Source organism: Necator americanus, chromosome I (assembly GCF_031761385.1).
Source record: "Necator americanus strain Aroian chromosome I, whole genome shotgun sequence".
NCBI classification, from domain to species: Eukaryota; Metazoa; Nematoda; class Chromadorea; order Rhabditida; family Ancylostomatidae; genus Necator; species Necator americanus.
Window position 1 is genome coordinate 18,207,140 of NC_087371.1, and position 18,260 is coordinate 18,225,399.

The 18,260-nt window shown below is 43.5% G+C and overlaps 7 protein-coding genes across 8 annotated transcripts; 3 read left to right on the forward strand and 4 right to left on the reverse strand.

The window, feature by feature from the left end:
* Positions 1-284: 284 nt before the first annotated feature.
* RB195_006029 (uncharacterized protein) lies at positions 285-1,535 on the reverse strand (the record flags this gene model as incomplete). Its single annotated transcript, XM_064178890.1, has 2 exons — positions 285-669; positions 1,480-1,535. 2 exons carry the CDS (start codon positions 1,533-1,535, stop codon positions 285-287), a joined length of 441 nt encoding a protein of 146 aa, XP_064035893.1.
* RB195_006030 (uncharacterized protein) lies at positions 483-686 on the forward strand (the record flags this gene model as incomplete). Its single annotated transcript, XM_064178891.1, has 1 exon — positions 483-686. One exon carries the CDS (start codon positions 483-485, stop codon positions 684-686), a length of 204 nt encoding a protein of 67 aa, XP_064035894.1.
* On the forward strand, positions 1,258-6,663 carry RB195_006031 (uncharacterized protein; the record flags this gene model as incomplete). Of its 2 annotated transcripts, XM_064178893.1 has the most annotated exons (7): positions 1,258-1,361; positions 2,113-2,299; positions 2,367-2,479; positions 2,856-2,996; positions 3,053-3,140; positions 4,579-4,749; positions 4,951-5,121. In XM_064178893.1, 7 exons carry the CDS (start codon positions 1,258-1,260, stop codon positions 5,119-5,121), a joined length of 975 nt encoding a protein of 324 aa, XP_064035895.1. The 2 variants fall into 2 exon arrangements, with proteins under 2 accessions (XP_064035895.1, XP_064035897.1); XM_064178892.1 differs by lacking the exons at positions 1,258-1,361; positions 2,113-2,299; positions 2,367-2,479 and adding an exon at positions 6,581-6,663 and having other exon boundaries at positions 2,875-2,996; positions 4,951-5,089.
* On the forward strand, positions 2,099-2,440 carry RB195_006032 (uncharacterized protein; the record flags this gene model as incomplete). The annotated part of the gene is made up of 1 exon (XM_064178894.1): positions 2,099-2,440. The coding sequence occupies one exon, from the start codon at positions 2,099-2,101 to the stop codon at positions 2,438-2,440; it is 342 nt and encodes a 113-aa protein (XP_064035896.1).
* Positions 6,664-7,006: 343 nt separating the features above from the next.
* On the reverse strand, positions 7,007-16,052 carry RB195_006033 (uncharacterized protein; the record flags this gene model as incomplete). Its single annotated transcript, XM_064178895.1, has 22 exons — positions 7,007-7,188; positions 7,262-7,350; positions 7,446-7,566; positions 8,179-8,263; positions 8,398-8,520; positions 8,629-8,703; positions 9,159-9,260; positions 9,469-9,627; positions 9,708-9,782; positions 9,874-9,987; positions 10,134-10,547; positions 10,967-11,179; positions 11,447-11,741; positions 11,801-11,972; positions 12,415-12,499; positions 12,583-12,773; positions 13,479-13,563; positions 13,628-13,735; positions 13,844-14,008; positions 14,178-14,243; positions 14,506-14,597; positions 15,725-16,052. 22 exons carry the CDS (start codon positions 16,050-16,052, stop codon positions 7,007-7,009), a joined length of 3,339 nt encoding a protein of 1,112 aa, XP_064035898.1.
* A 137-nt stretch (positions 16,053-16,189) lies between these two features.
* RB195_006034 (uncharacterized protein) lies at positions 16,190-17,302 on the reverse strand (the record flags this gene model as incomplete). The annotated part of the gene is made up of 1 exon (XM_064178896.1): positions 16,190-17,302. The coding sequence occupies one exon, from the start codon at positions 17,300-17,302 to the stop codon at positions 16,190-16,192; it is 1,113 nt and encodes a 370-aa protein (XP_064035899.1).
* A 243-nt stretch (positions 17,303-17,545) lies between these two features.
* On the reverse strand, positions 17,546-18,142 carry RB195_006035 (uncharacterized protein; the record flags this gene model as incomplete). The annotated part of the gene is made up of 1 exon (XM_064178897.1): positions 17,546-18,142. The coding sequence occupies one exon, from the start codon at positions 18,140-18,142 to the stop codon at positions 17,546-17,548; it is 597 nt and encodes a 198-aa protein (XP_064035900.1).
* Positions 18,143-18,260: the final 118 nt, after the last annotated feature.

Below are 18,260 nucleotides of genomic sequence, written 5' to 3' on the forward strand. Positions count from 1 at the left end.
CACCTTGATGGCAAGCGGCTGGAACAAGCTATATCTTTCATTTCCTCCAGTAGTGTCTAGATATTCTCTGTTCTGTCGACAAAATAACGTAGTTTTCATGAAAATAGAGAAGTCAATAATTGCAGGATGGGATTTTTCTCACAACGGATATGTTCTATTCTTGCCAAGCCATTGTTTTTGTGTTGGCATTCTCTTTCTTCTTACTCACCTTTAATAAAGCCACTCGTCTTCGGCTGCAACGACATCCACAACAACTGGCGATCAGCAGACTACAACGCGGACAGCTAAAGACGACTTCTGCTACAACGACTCCAACCTCGGCTCCAAGCCAGGTCGAACTGCGGGTCAAGTCTCAAAACAGCCCGTTCTTTCTGGCTGGTCGAACTGCTGAATAGACATCCTCTCAGCCCAGGCAGTGAGCCTGGTCGATCTGCTTTTACTGCTGTCGTGTTACGCCTCGTGCACTGAGCAGCGACTCCAAAATGGATGCTGAAACTCTGCGTACCGTATTTGAAGCCCAAACCAAGGTACAGCAGCAAATGTTCACCGAGCTGATGAAGCGTATGGAAAGGATGGTCCGCTTCAAGCTCAGCCAGTCCAGCAGCACCCGCCACGGTCGAATTCGTCACGAATTCTCTATGAACACGCTTCCCGGAGTTCGTGTGCCATCTGGACAATGGTTGTAAATTTGAGGTCTGGTACAATCGCTACGAGGACGTCATCTGAAAGGAAAATGCTATCTTGGACCATGCAGCGAAAGCTCGACTAATCGTCTTAATCGTCGCCGTCACATACGCCCGTTTCGCGAACACATTCTTCCTAAAAGAGCATGCGATGTTACCTTAACCTTACACTGTGGCTGCTCTGAAGAAACGGACGTAATACGTCAGTATCCGCGAGACTATACGCCTACCTCAAGACACAACGAAATGAGAAAAGTCTTCGCGACTACATCGTATTGGTCAATCAGCGTCATGCCTGAGCAGTGGCTGAGTTCAACGAGGTCACACCTGAGCAGATAAAATGTTTCGTATGGATATATGGACTTGTGGCGCTAAGGGTGCTTGCCGCCGAAGTTTAGCGCTTTCTCGACATTCGTCTGGATGCCGCACTCCTAGAACCATTAGGTTCACTGCACGTAAACGTCGTGGATTCGCAAAAGAGTCGAAATCGTGAGCCTCCGTCGCCTTGTTTTCGGTGCGGAGCCAATCACTGGTCTGGTCACAACTGGACTACACATACTACACAAATACACAGATGCCACGACTGCAGACGCTCTGGACACAAGGGAGAATTCTGCAAAAATGTCCCGAAGAAGAAGAAACGGAAGTCGAAGCAGAAGCGAAAATCGATGGGGAAAAGTACGCATGCGCCTCGATAATGAAGCAGACGTGGCATTGTTGAGCACTGCAGACTGGACCATGGGTCCACCGAAGCTGAAATCACACTGTCTGACACTGAAGTCTGCCAACAACGAACCGATCAACGTTTGAGGATGCTACTGATGCAATTTCATCCATATCCTCGATGGTCATGGAGGATATGATACCTGCCAAGCAGCTGACAAGCAGTCGCTGTTGAGATTAGATTGGATCGCTCAGCACGAGCCACTATTTCGTCGCCTGACGGAAGGCTCCATCTGCAACATCACTTCAAGGACGCTCAGCACCTTGAACTCTTCTTTCGCAGCGCACCTGAGGAAAACTTTTCCAGCAGTCTTTGCTCCTGGACTCGGATGTTGTACCAAGTCAAAGGCTAAACTAGCTGTGAAGCCTGACTCCAAGCCTGTTTTTATGAAGGCTTGCTCTATATTCTATGCTGCTGGACCAAGGATTTCAATCGAAATCGATCGACTTGTGTCTACACGCGTGCTGGAGCCCATTGATCGCTCAGAATGGGTGGCACCCATCTGCTACTTTCCACAGCTCGACTTAGCCGAAGCGTATCTGAAGACAAGCTGAAGAGGAAGAAATAAACAGTGGACGCACTACAGACATTTCTGATGGCATTTCGCTCCTCTTTCTTCCCGTCTGCACCCGACCAGCGTTAACCTGCTGAAGCCTTCCCGGGACGCCGACTGCGAACGGAACTCGATCTAATGTTACCTTCCAGAGATCTCGCAAATGCTACATGGGATGTCAAAATGGAATCTCAATTCAATCGTCGAAATGGAGCTCGACGCCACAGCTTTGAGATCAACGACGTAATTTTTGCCAAGGATTATCGAGGACAGAAACCTACTTGGACTCCCGGTTTCATCACCCTCCGTGTTGGAAACGCAACCTACAGTGGAAACAAAGTATGGGCTCGACACGTAAATCAGTTGCAATCCCGGACCGACACAACAGCGACTAACACTTTCTTAGATGTGCTCGACTTATCACTACTCGACTCTGCGAGGAAGGGCGATTGTGCGACGTCTACTGCCGACTCGTCCTAACGACCACAACGCCTTCGACGACCTCACCGCCGACTACAGGTGGACCCACGAAGAACTCGATACGAGATAACTTGAAAGGAGAGGTGTTGTAGAATGGGATTTTTCCCGTGTTATTCGCATACTGCAAACCCCCAATAGATACGCTGTATTCTTGCCACCATGTTGTTTTTATGTTGACATTAGATTTTCACTTAACAGCTTTGATTAATTCACTTAATCCAATCTTTACAAGTTTTTTTTAAACACTCTCACCCATATTCCTAACTTTTGTCAACTTTAACCACTGATTTTGCTGTGAGTTTCCTTTCAAACTCTAAACTCTCTGATTAATCCTCTCTTACCTCTCTTGCCTTTCCTTTTCCTTCTTTTTGCGCGCACCTGTGATTGATTGGTTATATTGATATCCATTTGGTAGGTCAAATTTAGATCGAATCATGCCAGCTAGATCTACTCGTGTTGCAAAAAGACAATGTCCTCTCTCTTCACAAGCTACCTCTGGTATTGAGACGCAAACGGTAAAATCTTCTCAATCAACAGAACAGGACTACAGTGGGAGGTCCGCATCAGATCTCATCAGTTATATTGCTGAACGGAACAAAGACCCTGTTATAGGCAAAATGCTGCCAGGCCAGTGCTTGCTGAAAAAGTTAAATCGGGTTTTGCCGAACAGTTGGAAGCTGACAAACGGTCGCCTAGCATAGTGATTAGTGGTCTGCCTGAGTGTGGGAACTCTTCGTAATCCTCAGAGAGGGTGGACAACCTTGAAGACAAAGTCAACGAAGTTTTGCTTGCGCTGCAGAAGCTGTGGCCCGGTTGATCTATATCGGATGGGGGAGCTTAATCCCTCTCGTCCGCCCCTCGTTAAAATCGTCCTCCCGTCTCAGTTTTACTGGCGTCGCGCCCTTGCTAATGCGCGTCTACTTAAGTGCTGGTTTCTCCTATGTTTATATAGTAGTATGACAGTAATAGTATGACACCTAATGAAAGGAAGCGTGAGTACGAACTAAGGCAAGGGGCGCGGGAACGTAACAAAGTTAAAAATAGACGAGAGTGGGTGGTCTACTGGTGCGAACTGTGGCACATCTCTGACATTAAGAGAGGAACATCGGGAAACGAATAGAGCTGCACGGTGTTTCCTCAACATTACAATCATATTTATTCAACGCACGTAGTCTTGTCAATAAAATTCATCATTTGCAAGTGTTTCTCTGTTTATATAAACCTGATCTACTGTTTATAACTGAAGCCTGGTTAACTGCTGAAATCTTAGACTCTGACCTCGTTGGTAACCTACTCTATAATGTCTATCGTTCTGTTAGTTCCACGAAAAGAGGAGGTGGAGTTTGGGTTGTTGTGAAGATCATTATCAGTGCCCAGCTCTGCTGCTGATGATAAAAAACTTGCAGAAGTACTCAGCGACCTCGCAGTTGTAAATCATCATGCAATCATTCTTGACGACTTTAATTTGCATGTAGACTGCGTCAACTCTATAGCATTTGACTCAGCTTCATCGCTTTTCTTAGGTTTCTTCTCTATTACTGGGTTAGTGCAAAATGTGAACCTGCCCACCCACTCCGATAGAATTCTTGACATTATCCTTACAGCTAGCATCTATACTCTTGACGTCAAGCTTCCTCCGCCGCTACCCTCATTCGACCATTTAATTCACCTGTAACTATGTCAACACCTGGAATTCCTATGCCCAACTTTTTTGATGCTGACTACTCTTCTTTGAACAATTACTTTTCCGCGTTGATTGGTTTCCTCTATTTGATCAATTTTCTTCATGTTCTGATATCTATTTCAGATTCTGTAAAAAGGTTTACGAGGGTATGGCCAAATTTGTTCCTTTTCGATTTCCTCGCTCTTTTTCCTTGAAACTACCGCATCAACTACAAACCTTGTACTCTCAGAGGCAACGTCTCATTGAGGAGTTAGACTACCCTTATGTATTTCACTATACAAGAAAGTGTGTTCTGACATTGACTTCCACATGAGGAAGCACCTCATCGAAAACGCCAAAAAATTATCGCGCACAGAATCTAAGAAGCCTTTCTTTTTATACTTAAGGCAGAAAATGAAGGCGAATAAAAGGCATCCGAGTCTTGTGGATCAGACAGGAGTTACCTATGTTTCAGAAAGGAGATAAAGCTGAAGCTCTGGTTATGCATTCTGCCAATGCCTTTCCTTCAAACTGTGGCGATACCATTCCAGAAATTGTTGGCATAGCTCCTGTCCAACAACAATGCAGTAACATGTGTTTCCATCCTATTGATATCTATGAATACTTCAAATCTCTTAAGCCGTCGGTTAGTGAAAAATATGACGGAATCCCACCTATTGTATATAAGGGTTGTGCTGCTACTTTATCTCCTCCTCTAGCTCATATCTTTAACATCTCAATATCATTAGGTGAAGTTCCACAAAGTGGAGTCCTGTCCCCTCTCTTGTTTCTTATCTACACAATCGACCTACCAAAATGTGCTCAGAACTTCTTAGCATAACATTAGGAGTTTTACGGCATCTATGATGATGAGAATTACCATGAAGTACGTACTGCACTTCAAACATCACTAGCTAAGATGTCTGACTGGGCTTCTGAATGGGATTTGCACATTAACTACGACAAGTCCCTGGTTATTCATTTAGGTAAAGGGGATGTGGCCGAGTATAGTATATAGTCATGAGGGTAACCCTCATGACTTGCAAATCCGCAAGAGACTCAGGAATTTTTGTCGATGATAATCTTAACTTCTCAGAACATATTGATCATATTGTACGAAAAGCATACTCTTCCCTCTCTCGACTATTCCGGATTGCCCACATCAGTAATCCAACTATTCTCACTCGTTTATACAAATCGTTCGCCTTACCTCACCTTAAATATGGTTCTCATATTTGGAGCCCTTCAAAGAAGAAACACAGCAAAGCTCGAAAAGGTGCAGGATACTTTTACCCGTATGTTGTTCAGAAGAATGTCAGCAACATAACGGTGACCTGCTACAATGATCTTCTCAAGAAATTAAGTATGGTCAGCTTGAAAAACAGACGTATACAAGCCAACTTGATCTTCTGTTTTCGAGTACTCAGAAACGAAACCAAGCTAACACACAGCAAATATTGGTACTTCAGACCTACTGGTGAAACTGGTGGTTTCAACTTACATTACGCAAAAATTCACCAAAGAAGCTTCTCGCTTATGTTCAATAACTTCTTCTATAGAACTGCAAGATGGTTGGAGCTCTTACCTGGTGATGTTTTTAAAGCCGAACACAGCGGAATATTCAAGATGAGTTTGAAGAAAATTGACTTACGTCGGTGTTTGAATATTGATGTCTAACAGGATGTTCTCTGATACTAACAACTTCCAGATGTCTGATGTCATTTGCTCAGTATGCTGACCGCTCATAGATTCCCACCAATAATAGTTCTTATTTGTTTTCTACATCCCTCTCTTTCTCTACTCCTCATAACTTATTTTTTTCAGCTAACTGCATGGCCAGTTCTCATCCATCCAAGAAGCCTAATTCCCTCACTGAATACAATACAAGAATACTAATATCTTGTGATTATACCTCTTTTTTTGTTTGTTCTGTCATGTTACGTACTCTCTCAGCTGTCTCTGAATAACTTCATCTTATTGGCTTCCGTATCCTCTAGCTGGTTTGGTCTTGTCTAGATTGTGGTGGTTCGTTTGAGGATTGCGAAAGTTGGTAAACCTTCTTTGTTAAAGATCCCTCATCAGATTCGCCCTGGAACCCAATGTGCTCCTTGAACTGAGTTGGTCATCCAAATCCCTATGTGTAGATAAATAGACCGATGTTAAGCATTCTGGATTGGGGGAGTAAATGTCGTGAGAGGATTCTTCACTTTCGGAAGTAGGAGAATGACATGTTTGACGCGTATCCGCCACGAAAAAGACCGGGCCAGGCCCCACTAACAATGAGTTTGCCGATTCCTCCGTGAGTGTTTTGACATAGACAAATGTGTTTCCTTTTTCTTTTTTATTTTTGGTGCACCATTCGTGTATGTAAATAGATAAATGAATAGATCTCTATTGAACTTCTCTGCGATAGTGTTCACACCAACTCAGCAGAAGCTGCATACGCGATAGCTATAAAACAATTTTTCATGTGGCAGGCTTTGTATCCCAACGTAATGGCATGTTTCCACTTAAAAAGTCTCACCAAATCTGTTTTCTGGAGATTTTATCAGATTTGTAAAACGTAACTCAACATGCAACAACTAAATCTAACGTTAATTAACGTGTAGAGAATGGTGCAAATATGTTATATTACAATGGTAAGGACAGCGGAATTTTGAGAAAATAGGAACAGCAGCCCAGATACTAACACTCCGTATTTTAACACTAATTACAATATGAAAGGATAACCAGTTTTTTTTAAGATTACTTAATGTATTACGTTAGGGCATTTACAGAGAAAGCGTGGTGGCTTACGCATTTGTCATTCGGCCTTTAAGCTCATCACATAAAAATGTATGCGCGAGATTAAGAGATGCTACAAAAACTATTAGATGTGGTTCAGACAGACGAATGAGGAGTGTCTAGAGTTCGATCTTGATCATATGGTAGTCTTCCCGTCCTTCCTCTGTGTTAATGGAAATTGTATTGTGTTCTAGAGCTGAGTTCAGAACTAGTCCACATTCCTCCAACTGTGCTGCATTTTCAGTGACAAATGATTGCAGAGCGCTGTGATGCCGTGTAGGTATGAGACGAGTCTTGTGAGCTGAAACCGTTCGTTCAGCTAGGATTCAGGATTTGATAAGCAACACTCGTAAAAAAATTAAAGATGAATTTACAGTTATTAAGCCAATGTTTCTTGGCAGTAATACATCCGTCGAGTACAGCTCGAGAAATATCAGAACTGTGCAGGATGTAGTTAGCCGACCTGAAATACGTGAACTAGTTGGAGGAAACGAGTGATCATCGGATGAACACCAAGAAATAAATTAGAAGCGAACCGAAACACTTTGATAAGAATACCTAATTTGCGTGAAGTATTCAATGGCACTTTGCTCATCAGGGAGGCTACATTTACCATTGAAATGTGGAACAGTAGCAAGCTCGAAGAAAAGAGGCCGAGACAAGTGCGGTACGGCTGGGGCTGAAAGAAAGAAAAATATAAATCACGTACACCAGACGCAAAGGAACTTGTTTCGAATCCGGGTTCTCTTATACTTTATGGATTTATTTATTTATATATTTATAGACATCTCAAATTCCACAAACAATCATGTTAATGAGCATAGTTGTACGACTCAAACTGAACACTTTTTTAAAACTTAGCACCAACCCGTGAATTGGGAGAAGACATCTGGTCTCGACTATTTCGAGACAACTATTGTTTATTGTTTGTTGAAAACTGACATGTGTGTAAGTCGCAAATATAAGAAAATGCATTTTTTGAATTATTAGTAGTAATGATATTTGGAAAATTGATTTCACACCAGACAAAGAAAGAGGTAAGAATAATTACGCACTGTTACTAATCATTGTTGTATTTTGCGCATATCTTCAAAGTCATCATTTGCGTTAAGCTCGGAAAACTATTGCGAAAGAGATTCCAGACGTTCCGCAGACACACTTGAGGAGTCTATTCATGCTGTATATTTGCCAAAACTAATCATTCTTAAGGTTTCAGGGCCTTAAATACTTAACACACTTCCAGAACAAGCAGAAACATCAATATCAAATGCATAAATATACGAAGAAGCACCTCTGCCACGCAATGCTGATGGTGGTGGGAGGTAAAGCCTCATGTCATGAGAATCTGACGCAACACGGAAGCCTTCCTCGTCAACCTATATGAAAGAAAAATTACGACATCACCACATAAAAAGGAAAAGAATGAGAAAGTAAGTAAAACAATGACAAGAATTTCCGATCCAGACATAATTCTAATTAAAATACAAGGTAGGCTTGAAAACAAGCTAGCCTCGTTTTCCTTCTTTCCATTCTCTTTGGCCTGTATTCCTGAACCACCATTACTCATAGCATGATCAACGCGATCTGAGTCATTAGCAACACTTTCCAGCACAGTATCAATGATAGGATCAGTCTAGAATCAAAATTACTTTAAAACCTACGAGAAAGCGTATGCTCTGACTATCATTAATGGAAATCTATTGTTACGAATAAAGAAAATAGTAACGGTATGAGAACCAACCTCCTCGTATTTGACCTGACGGTGTTCTTCACCATCAACTTCTACAAGACTAGAACGATTCTGCATGGCCTTCATCTGAATATTTGTGCTATTTTTGTGAACTCTATAGTTATCTCTGACGATATGTATACTTTTCAGTGACGTTACGCAATTAAAAATGTTTCATAATATGTCAACAAAATGTCTTTACAAAATGCCTATTAGTGACACTAAGAATTTCAATCATAAACCTAAACGAAAGCTCCAAAAACGCGTTGTAAAAAATTATCTATGGTATTCGCAGTCTAAAGAGCAAATGTGCAAAAGAAGACAGCTTAATTGTTCCGCAAATGGTTAACGAACGCACATATCTAACGAAGAATCACGAAGAACTAATGAAGTGCAAAACAATGACTGCACAAAGTTTTCTTGTGATGAAGGAATACTTTAACGTTTCGATTCAAAAGAAAAAAGCTACAAGAGTTTATGTCGAATCGGCGTGATGAAACGTATAGATTCTACTTTCAATGAGAAAAAGAATTCAGACAAACCTTATCATTAACTTGTTCAGCTGCTTCTTTCATACCATCAGTTACGGTTTCGGACACTGCATTTGCAAGGTCAGCAAGATCTTCCAGTGCAGCATTTGCTGCCTCAAAGAAGTTACTAAGCTTTCGGTGAGAAAAGAAGAACGAAACGAATGTCCAGAGACAGATAAACGTGTAACGAAACAAGCCAATACCAGGATAGGATTCTCAAGTCTCCAAGTGCCTACTTAAGGAAAAACTAGGGAAAACGAAAAGAGGAAGATCCTTGAAAAAAAAGTGATACAAAATACAAAAGAGATGATAATTTCACTACCTTTTTTGCAGCCTCTGCTCCTTCGAAAAGGGTGGAAGCAAGAGCAGACGTAAATGGGGTCGAAGCATCCTGGATCATTTGTGCACTTATCTTGCGAGCGATTTCTGCCTGTCCTTCAGGAGAAGCCTTCTCACTAGTCTTGTCACTGGCATCTTCCTTCTGAAATTCGACTACTAACTAGAAAACGTGCGAAAAAAAGGTCGAACTAATGTACATATAGAGATTATTGTGATAACTACCTCAGAATGGCTCGTGTTCAAAGAAAGGCTATCAAAGCACTGTGCAAGTTGGTCAGCAACAGCTGCAGCTCCCTTCTAAACATGCATGAAATAATAGAAATAATCACACCGAAATGAGCATTAATTGATGAAGTCAATGACTACTCAATGAAATAAAAATGTGCACCTCCAAAGCATTTTTCAAGTCATCTGTATCCATACTGATCTTCATTAGTTTAGGAGGTTCTTCTAAGTCGTCAAGGAGGCCATTCTCTCCAACCTCTTGTGGTACATGAGGACCCTACAAAGAACGTGCTGAATGGATGATGAATAGTCAGCTCAAATTGCTTAACAAAGCAAATTACACTACAACCATATAACTATTTCCTAAAAACTAGAAAGCAGAGGAAACAGCATAAGTAAGAGGTGCAATCGATTAATAAGAACCTTGAACTCTTCGGGGAGTTCGCCTTCGAGTAAGACTTCAGATGACGTTGGACTTGGACGTCTTATTATTGGTGGAATGAAGGGTTCTACTGGTTTGTCCGGGAGAGGTTCCGCAATTTTAGGAACTTCTTCATTATGTGGCGTGGGCTTAGTGTCTCCTGGTAGAGGTTCGTGATTAATATCAAGTTCCGGAGAAGGGGAACGTTCTGGTGCAGTGGGCACTGGGTGCTCGGAAGAAGCATCGTTGCGATCTAAGTCGCTATCGTGCTCGGGTTGGTCCGGAACAGGATGTATAATGTGATCATGCTCAGAAGCTAGGTTCTGATCATGTGGTAGTGTTGGAGTTGTTGTAGCGGTAGGTGAGGGTACATCAGCTTTCGTCCTTTGATCATCGCCTTCCGATACCAACACGGGCTACAACACAACACATTACTACCATTTAGATAAAGTAAATAGACTGAGAAGGTTATGATGGGACCCATAGACTTTTCCTACTCGTACTTCCAGCTTCAAATTTAAGTTCTCAAGGGAAAGAAACAAAAATGAGAATTCAACGGCACCTGCTACCTGAGATGTTGTGTGCCAGAAAAAAATACGACAAACGATTATCAGAACGAAAAAACTGTACAAGCATCTCCACCAAGAACATAAAAAGAACCATTACAACTCCTCTCAGTCTCTAACGCTTGTCTAAAGGAGTTTCAAAATAAAATAGCACACATGCGCCCGGCCAAAAGGCAACCTTCAAGAAAAAAAAGCTCAAAGCTCCATTACATTAGTACTCCTAATTTCTCGAGATTCACACCAAAAATTGACTTTTGGTCGGCTACTACCTGATCCTTCTCGCCGTCACATTTCTGTGATCCTATTGGGGACGATAGTGTTCCATCAATAGAAGAGCGCGCCGAGGGCGATCTCGGCTCCGGGGTCGGTGGAATAACAACGAGTTCCACGGGTGGTCGAAGATCTGACGATGCTGGATCTTGTGGGGCATCGATGGATATATCAGGCACTACGTCGTCAAGACATATCACGGAATCGTCCAACTAAAAGCACCGACAACATTCAACCAAGCTAGCACGGAAGCGTACAAACAAAGAAAAGACTCAACAAAATAGCATTCAACTTGTATTCAACAGAACCAAAAACACAAAGTTGCGTTTTCAACGCTAACCGAAGCTTCCACTACGCGACAAGAAAATTATAAAAGAAGCAAACAAACATCAAGATGGGATGCATTCTCATATACATATGCGTTAGGTAAATATATATGTTCAGATACGAATGTTAAAAGAAAGTGCTGATAAACTCACGGAAGGCATAGGCTCAGCAGGAGTAGGAGCTGGTTCCTTCACCTCCTCTGGAGTGGTTGCTGAATTCGGTGCGGGAGGAGGTGCGTCGGCAGCAACAGAGCCTGCATCCGGAGCAGGAGGAGAGTGGACAATATTTGAAGTTGCAGAAGTTGCATCAGGTGCAGAAGGCTCATTCTTTTGAGGAGAGACATTCCCGGAAGCCTTATTGTTAGGTGTAATCTTGCCCGTAACCGCTCCTATAACTTTACCGGCAGCAGCAGATGCGCGCGACATCGCTGCCCCTTTCAATGGACCTCTAAACGATATTTTACTTTAAATAAAGAATATATGACCCCAAAAAACATGATTATTTACACGGTGGTCTTCTGAATAGCTGGTTCATGGTTGTTCGTTCTTTTTGCTGTCGACAACGTGGAGTTCTTATTTGCAAGTGGAGCGGGTTTAGTGGTTACAGTGCTAGCAGGTCGAGTACGAGTTGGTGCAGCAGCTGCTGGACGAGCTGGCGAAGGTTTTCCGCTTGTCGGTGCTAAAATAATTACAAAATTAAAAGTTTTTGTCTCGGCTCCAATTATAAGACGATTCTAGATCACAAGATCATTTTTCTAGAAAAGTCACGCAACGCTTTATATTCAAGACATAAACATAAAAAATTATTACTACAACTAATCGAAGAGTACACTGGTTTACACCATGTTCTTTCCAACAGTACAATCAAGCACTCTTTTCTGCTCTACTATGGGCTAGTTCCTTTTTAACTTGTAACAGATAAAAAATCACCCATACTACTGATAGAAAACAGATGATTTCGAAAGAATATAAAAGTTAAACAGAAGACATTCTGTTAGATAAACCCGCGCAGCTAAACTGATCAACAACAGCACGTCTAAAAAGGACGGAATATAAGAGAAAGAATCATAAGAAGAATTCGAGAAGAGGAAGCAATTAGCAATTATTAACAACGAACTGACCCGACTTATTTGAAGTTGTAGTGGTAGGCCGCGATGGCGGAACATGAGATGAAGCAGCGGGTACAGGACGTCTAGCTGCTGGCAGCTAAATATTGAAAATTACTCTCTCAAATGACAGAGTCAACTTCGAATAAAAACTTCACCCGACTAGCTCAAAATTGATTTCACCTTCGGTGCAGCAGTGTTATTAGCAGGTTTCACGGGAACACCTCGTGGAGGAATTGTTGTTCTAGCATTTGTGGTTTTCGGTGCAGGTACTTCTTTGTATGCATTCGCCGCTGACACTACGGGACTATGAAGGTATGGAAGGGCCTTGGCTTTTTCGAGAGCGGCAACGATGCGACTCAACGGTGCAGTCCCTTAAGTATAAGAGTGAAAGTATATAGTGAATAAGAACACTGAAATAGAGTCTATGTAATGGAATCGAGAAAAAAAAAACAAACAAAAGTAATATTCGTAATTGTTTACCCATTATCTGACTGTATAATTGGCTATGTGTCTACGTATATTTCCATAAAATCTCCTTCAGAACCGACTCGATAGAACTGTCATTGAAAAGCCCACATAAATAGGGGAAAATTGGGTCATGAATTATCATGAAGTTAAATGCTACATATTCGAGCCTCAAGAACACGTTGATCATACGAAACCCAAAACGTGTGAATATCAGAAAGCCAATAAAGTTATCTAAGAAATAAAAAGCGGCAAGCACAGCACAGGAAATAAGAAAAATATGACCCTATTCATGAGTTTGAACGCTGCAGAATGCAAAGAAGTGAAACACTTACACACTTCATCATCAATCATTTCGCTGGCGAGCAACTACGCATAGAAGAGGAACTAAGTTCCCTTTCAGGATAGGTTTTTTTTTTTGCAATTAAAACGGGAAACAAACGAGTTGTGTCATTTCCTCCAACACTTGCAATTCCTGTGTTCAGATTCATACTAACTACAGAAGCACTGGAGATGATAGCTTGAACCTCCGCTTCACCAAAAATCTTGCGGACTACGCCACACTTCCCCTCATCATATAGAAGGTATGACGTAAGTAAAGAGAAACTTACCAGTATGTAACACTCTCTTGATAGGATCTGTTGCTTTTGCAGGGAACCACACCAACACTGAGATGGTACCATTGTTAGAAGCGACCTAGGGTGTAAGAATCTAATCCCTTTAGCATTTTCTAAATACCTTTTCATTACACACATAGTACCTTTTCTATCATCTGCTCGTCACCACTTTCGACAGCCTTTTGGAGAGCTTCGATTTCTTTCGCTTCTCCTGCGAGAACAATAAGTTGGAGGCAACCGGTACGTAGCGACTACAATTCGACAAACTCTTCATTCATATAAAACCACAAAACTCGACGGTAAAAGAAATAACAGACCTAACACCATCTCTACAACAAAAATATTTTTAAAAGACACACCTTGCTGATGACAATAGGGTCGTATTTTGGATTGAAACGAGTAGGTGTTATCGCTGGACGGTCTTCAGAAGCTTTCTCTATACACTTGAGAAGACTAGCAACCGAACCATTCGATCCAGTTGACTTGACATTTGGGATGTTGCCCACAAGAGGTACAACCGCACCCTAAAAATAATACGATGGATGTATGATTATAATATCTTACTGTAAGATCACGTTGGGATCTTATTTTATTCTGAAAAGAAAGACTGTTGTTAAAGACAAGTAAAACGGCAAATGTGTGTGTATCGCTCTATTTCTACATACAGTTATGTTCCATGATAAGCAACGAAACCTTGTTGAGCTCTACAGCATTGGTGAGCGCAGCTCTCGTTGGAGCGCTGATGATGTTAGCATCAATCTGAAAGCAGTCAACTGATCATCATAGTTAACAGAAAATAACATCAATGAAAAAGGTTGTTCCATCTCAGGACAAATCGGCAATATGTTAAACAGTCCCAAGGTGTGAGCGAATGAGAAAAACACTCATATTCAAATCTCAGTTCGCGCAAAACGTCACTCGCGGACCAGGAGACGTCTCAAAACTCAACGTTTTAAAATGAGATTCCGACAAAAAGTTCAAATTCCCTGTTTGCTTATGAATACATAAAGTATTCTCCAACCTGTCGTACGTGTTTGGTGAAGACGACTTTTTCAGAACCTCCATCCAATAATACATAGGTGCCCAAGAGATCCAGAAGTACGGTGTCGGCATCTGCAATTTCTACACTAATTTAAATGAAGACAAAAATCCTCTTTCGATCTCAAAAATTTAGCACAGAAAATGAAGGGTTCCACTATATTTGAGGTCCTAGAATGTTCTCTTCACCTGCGACGCGTTGCTCCAAAAATATAGGTGGGCTACAATCTCAGATGGCTATCCGTACGAGATCTCTGCGTAGCACCACCACTAACGCTACTCCCGAGCTCATCCTCCATTATAACAATCGAAAAAAATAAAAGAGTCCAATCATTTCAAATCAATTCCACTTCTTCTGCAAACGCCCACGACGCGAGAAGTCACACGGTGACTGAATGAGGAACCTGATCCGTTTGTGTTTGATCTGCCGCACAGAGATGTACAGACAGTGGTTGTGCAGTAGGCTCAAAACGGCATGAAGCACGTACGCAATTGCGTATGCGGCTTCCCCGAGTACACTCGTGATTCATATCGTTTTGACCCGACTACATATAGCCAGACCAAACGACCTGAAGATCGGTGCAGTTGCGTAAGTAGCTATACTAGAATCGGCGAGTTGGGACGGAGTGGGGATAACTACCAACAAAACTCAACGCTGCAGCCCGAGTGAAGCTAGCGAAGGTAACAGTTCGATCGCAACCGCTGCGCTCCGCCGCGCCGCATCGACGCAAGTGCACTGAACTTCAAGTCAGTCTGACCTGATTCGCGCGAACTGTCAAAACGATGCGCGAAGCTGGATTCTAGAAAAGAGTGATGTCCTCTCCAGGATCGCTTCGCGAGAAGCGAGCTTGTCACTCAGCTCTGCTCCAATCACCTTGATCACCTTGACTCCCGTTGATCTTCGAACTGGTCGAGCGGACGCCAGTAATTCTTCCATTTGTCCCGATCGCGTGCTAGTCGGGTCGGCGGTCTTCCTGTAGTGCGCTTAATATCGCGGGGAACCCAGTCGCTCAGGTCCAACGGTTGTCATTAAAGCGCATCACGTGTCCGGCCCACCTTATTTTACTTTCCTTGGCAAACGCGGCGGCGTCTCTAATCTTCGATCGCTGACGTAGGAGAGAACTTCGAATCCCGTCCCTCACTTGCGTGAAACGGGATACTCCTAGCATCACTCTCTCAATTGCGCGTTCAATGACGCTCACCGCGTTTTCTTCCTGCTTGCGAAATGCCCAGGTTTCCGAAGCATAGGTCAAAGCAGGAAGTACGGTGGTGTTGAAGAGGTGAGCACGGAGCCGGGTGTTCCTGGTCTTCTTCACTACATCCTCGATGCTCTTGTACGCTCCCCAAGCCGCTCATCTCCTCCTGCCCAGCTCGGGGGTCAGATCGTTCATGATGTTTAGTTCCCGACCCAGATAAACGTGGCTGGTGCATTCGGATATGTTCGTTCCGTTGAGCGTGAATGGGGCATCCGAGACCCATCCGTTCCGCATGAACATCGTCTTGTGTAGATTCAGCTGAAGACCGATGCATCCACGTGTTTCGTCGAATTCGGTCAGCATTCGTTCCGCTTGGCTGATGCTACGTGTTATCAATACGATGTCATCAGCAAAGCGCAAATGGTGTAGCTACCGACCGTCGACCTTCACTCCCATGTCGTCCCATTCCAACTATCGCATTGCGTTCTCGAGGGTGGCTGTGAATATTTTGGGTGAAATTGTATCACTCTGTCGGATCCCCCTCTTCACGTCAATGATGATATTCTTGTAGAATGGCGAGATTCCGGTCGTGAAGTTACTGTACAACTCTCGAAGTACCTTTATGTACTGAGTAGGGACGCCTTGGTTGTCCAAGGCTTCCACGACCGTTTCCGTCTCAACTGAGTCGAAGGCCTTTTTCAAGTCGATGAAGGTGAGACAGAGCGGCATCTTGTACTCTCGTGATACCTCGATGAGTTTCGAAACAGTGTGAATGTGGTCAATCGTGCTGAATCCTTTTCGAAACCCTGCTTGCTCGCATGGTTGTCCTTCATCCAAGACCTTTTCAATCCTATTAAGGATCACTCTTGTGAAGAGCTTGTAGATGACGGACAGTAAGCAGATTGGGCGATAGTTGCCGATGTCTCTCTTTTTATACAACAACACGGTCTTGCTGGTCTTCCACTGTTTAGGAACCTTGCATTCCGACAGATAACGTGTAAAGAGCTTCGCCAGGGTGTTGATGAGTACTGGCGGAAGGCTCTTCAGTTGTTCTGGTCTTATTCTGTCGGGACCGGGTGCCGCACGATTTCTTACCGACATGATAGCATGTCGTATTTCGGACGGGAGAACCTCTGGAATGACATGTCCATCTTCCCTCAGATGGTGAGGAGGCAAGTGGACATGGCTGTCGAAGAGATCAGAGTAGAAGTCGTAGATGATTTTCTCCATCCCCCTTCTCGATGCAATTGCTGTTCCCTTCGGGTTCCGGAGAGCAGTCATCCTTGTCTTGCGACTGGCGAAGTCTCGACGGGCATAGCGGATGCTTTTCCCCGCCTCTGCAGCTTCAGCCAGCACTTCTGCTCTTCTCTCTTTAAGGTCTTCCTTTATCGCCTCTCTGCAAAGCCTTGCGAGCTCGGACGTGAGTTCTTGGTTCCCTGCGGCTCGTGCTGCTCCACGCTGGCGTATCAGCTCAAGAGTTTCAAGAGACAGGCGTCTCTTGGTTGTTTTAATACTCTCAGCCTTCTTCGCGCAGTCATGAAGGTGTTTGACAAGCCGGTCGTATTCCTCGTCGATGTTGTCCATTGCGGAATCTTCCCAAAAGCCGGCTAACGTAGCGAAGAGATCCCAGTTGATGACAGCTCTGGGATTTCTCCCTCTGAACTTGGCGGCTTTTTCTGCTCTCCTTGTGAAAGAAAATCTTCCTCGGAGGAGGCGATGGTCCGATCCCGTATAGAACTTTGGTACAACAGCGACGTCCGTCAGGCAGAACCTCTTATTGACGATGATGTGGTCTATTTCATTACGATACCCTCCACCGGGTGACTCTCACGTCCAGCGTAGAGAGGAGGGCTTCTGGAATTGCGAGTTCCAATGGATGGTCTTAGTCGTCATGATGAACTCGGAGAGCCTCTCCCCCTGGTCGTTCCATTGTAGGCCGTGGGTCCCGATGTGAAGTTCCTCCGGCGTTCTTCTTGGGCCAACTTTGGCGTTGAAATCGCCAACTATGACCTTGTAGAAGACATGATCTTCTCGGTAGAACTTCTCCAGGTCCATAAAGAAAGCTTCGACTTCTTCTTCATCGTAACTTGATGTTGGAGCGTAAGCGACGAAGATAGTCAAAGCTGGTGTTGGACCACATCTTCTCATCCGCAGACGTCCGATTCGGGTCGTAAGTTGTTCGAAAGAGTCGATGTTCTTTGCCATACCCGTGTTGACGAGGACGCCAACTCCACCAACACCTCTACTGTCGCATGTTCCTAAGAACAGTTCTTCTCCAGTTTCATATACGGCGTTGAGAGGGTGACGTCGTCTCGTCTCGGTCAGTCCGATGACGTCGTACTTGATCTTCTTGGCTTGCATCATCAGATCTTCGATGGCCGCTTCCGATGCAAGCGTACGTGCGTTATAAGTACAGATCGCCATCCTAGTCCTTTCCCGTTTCGGTAGCCTACATGACTCCTGCAACCCCGCCCTACCTGGCGCTACCGTACCAGGCTTTCCTCCGGAATCAGGAGACTCTTTTCTATTACTGTGTTTTGCA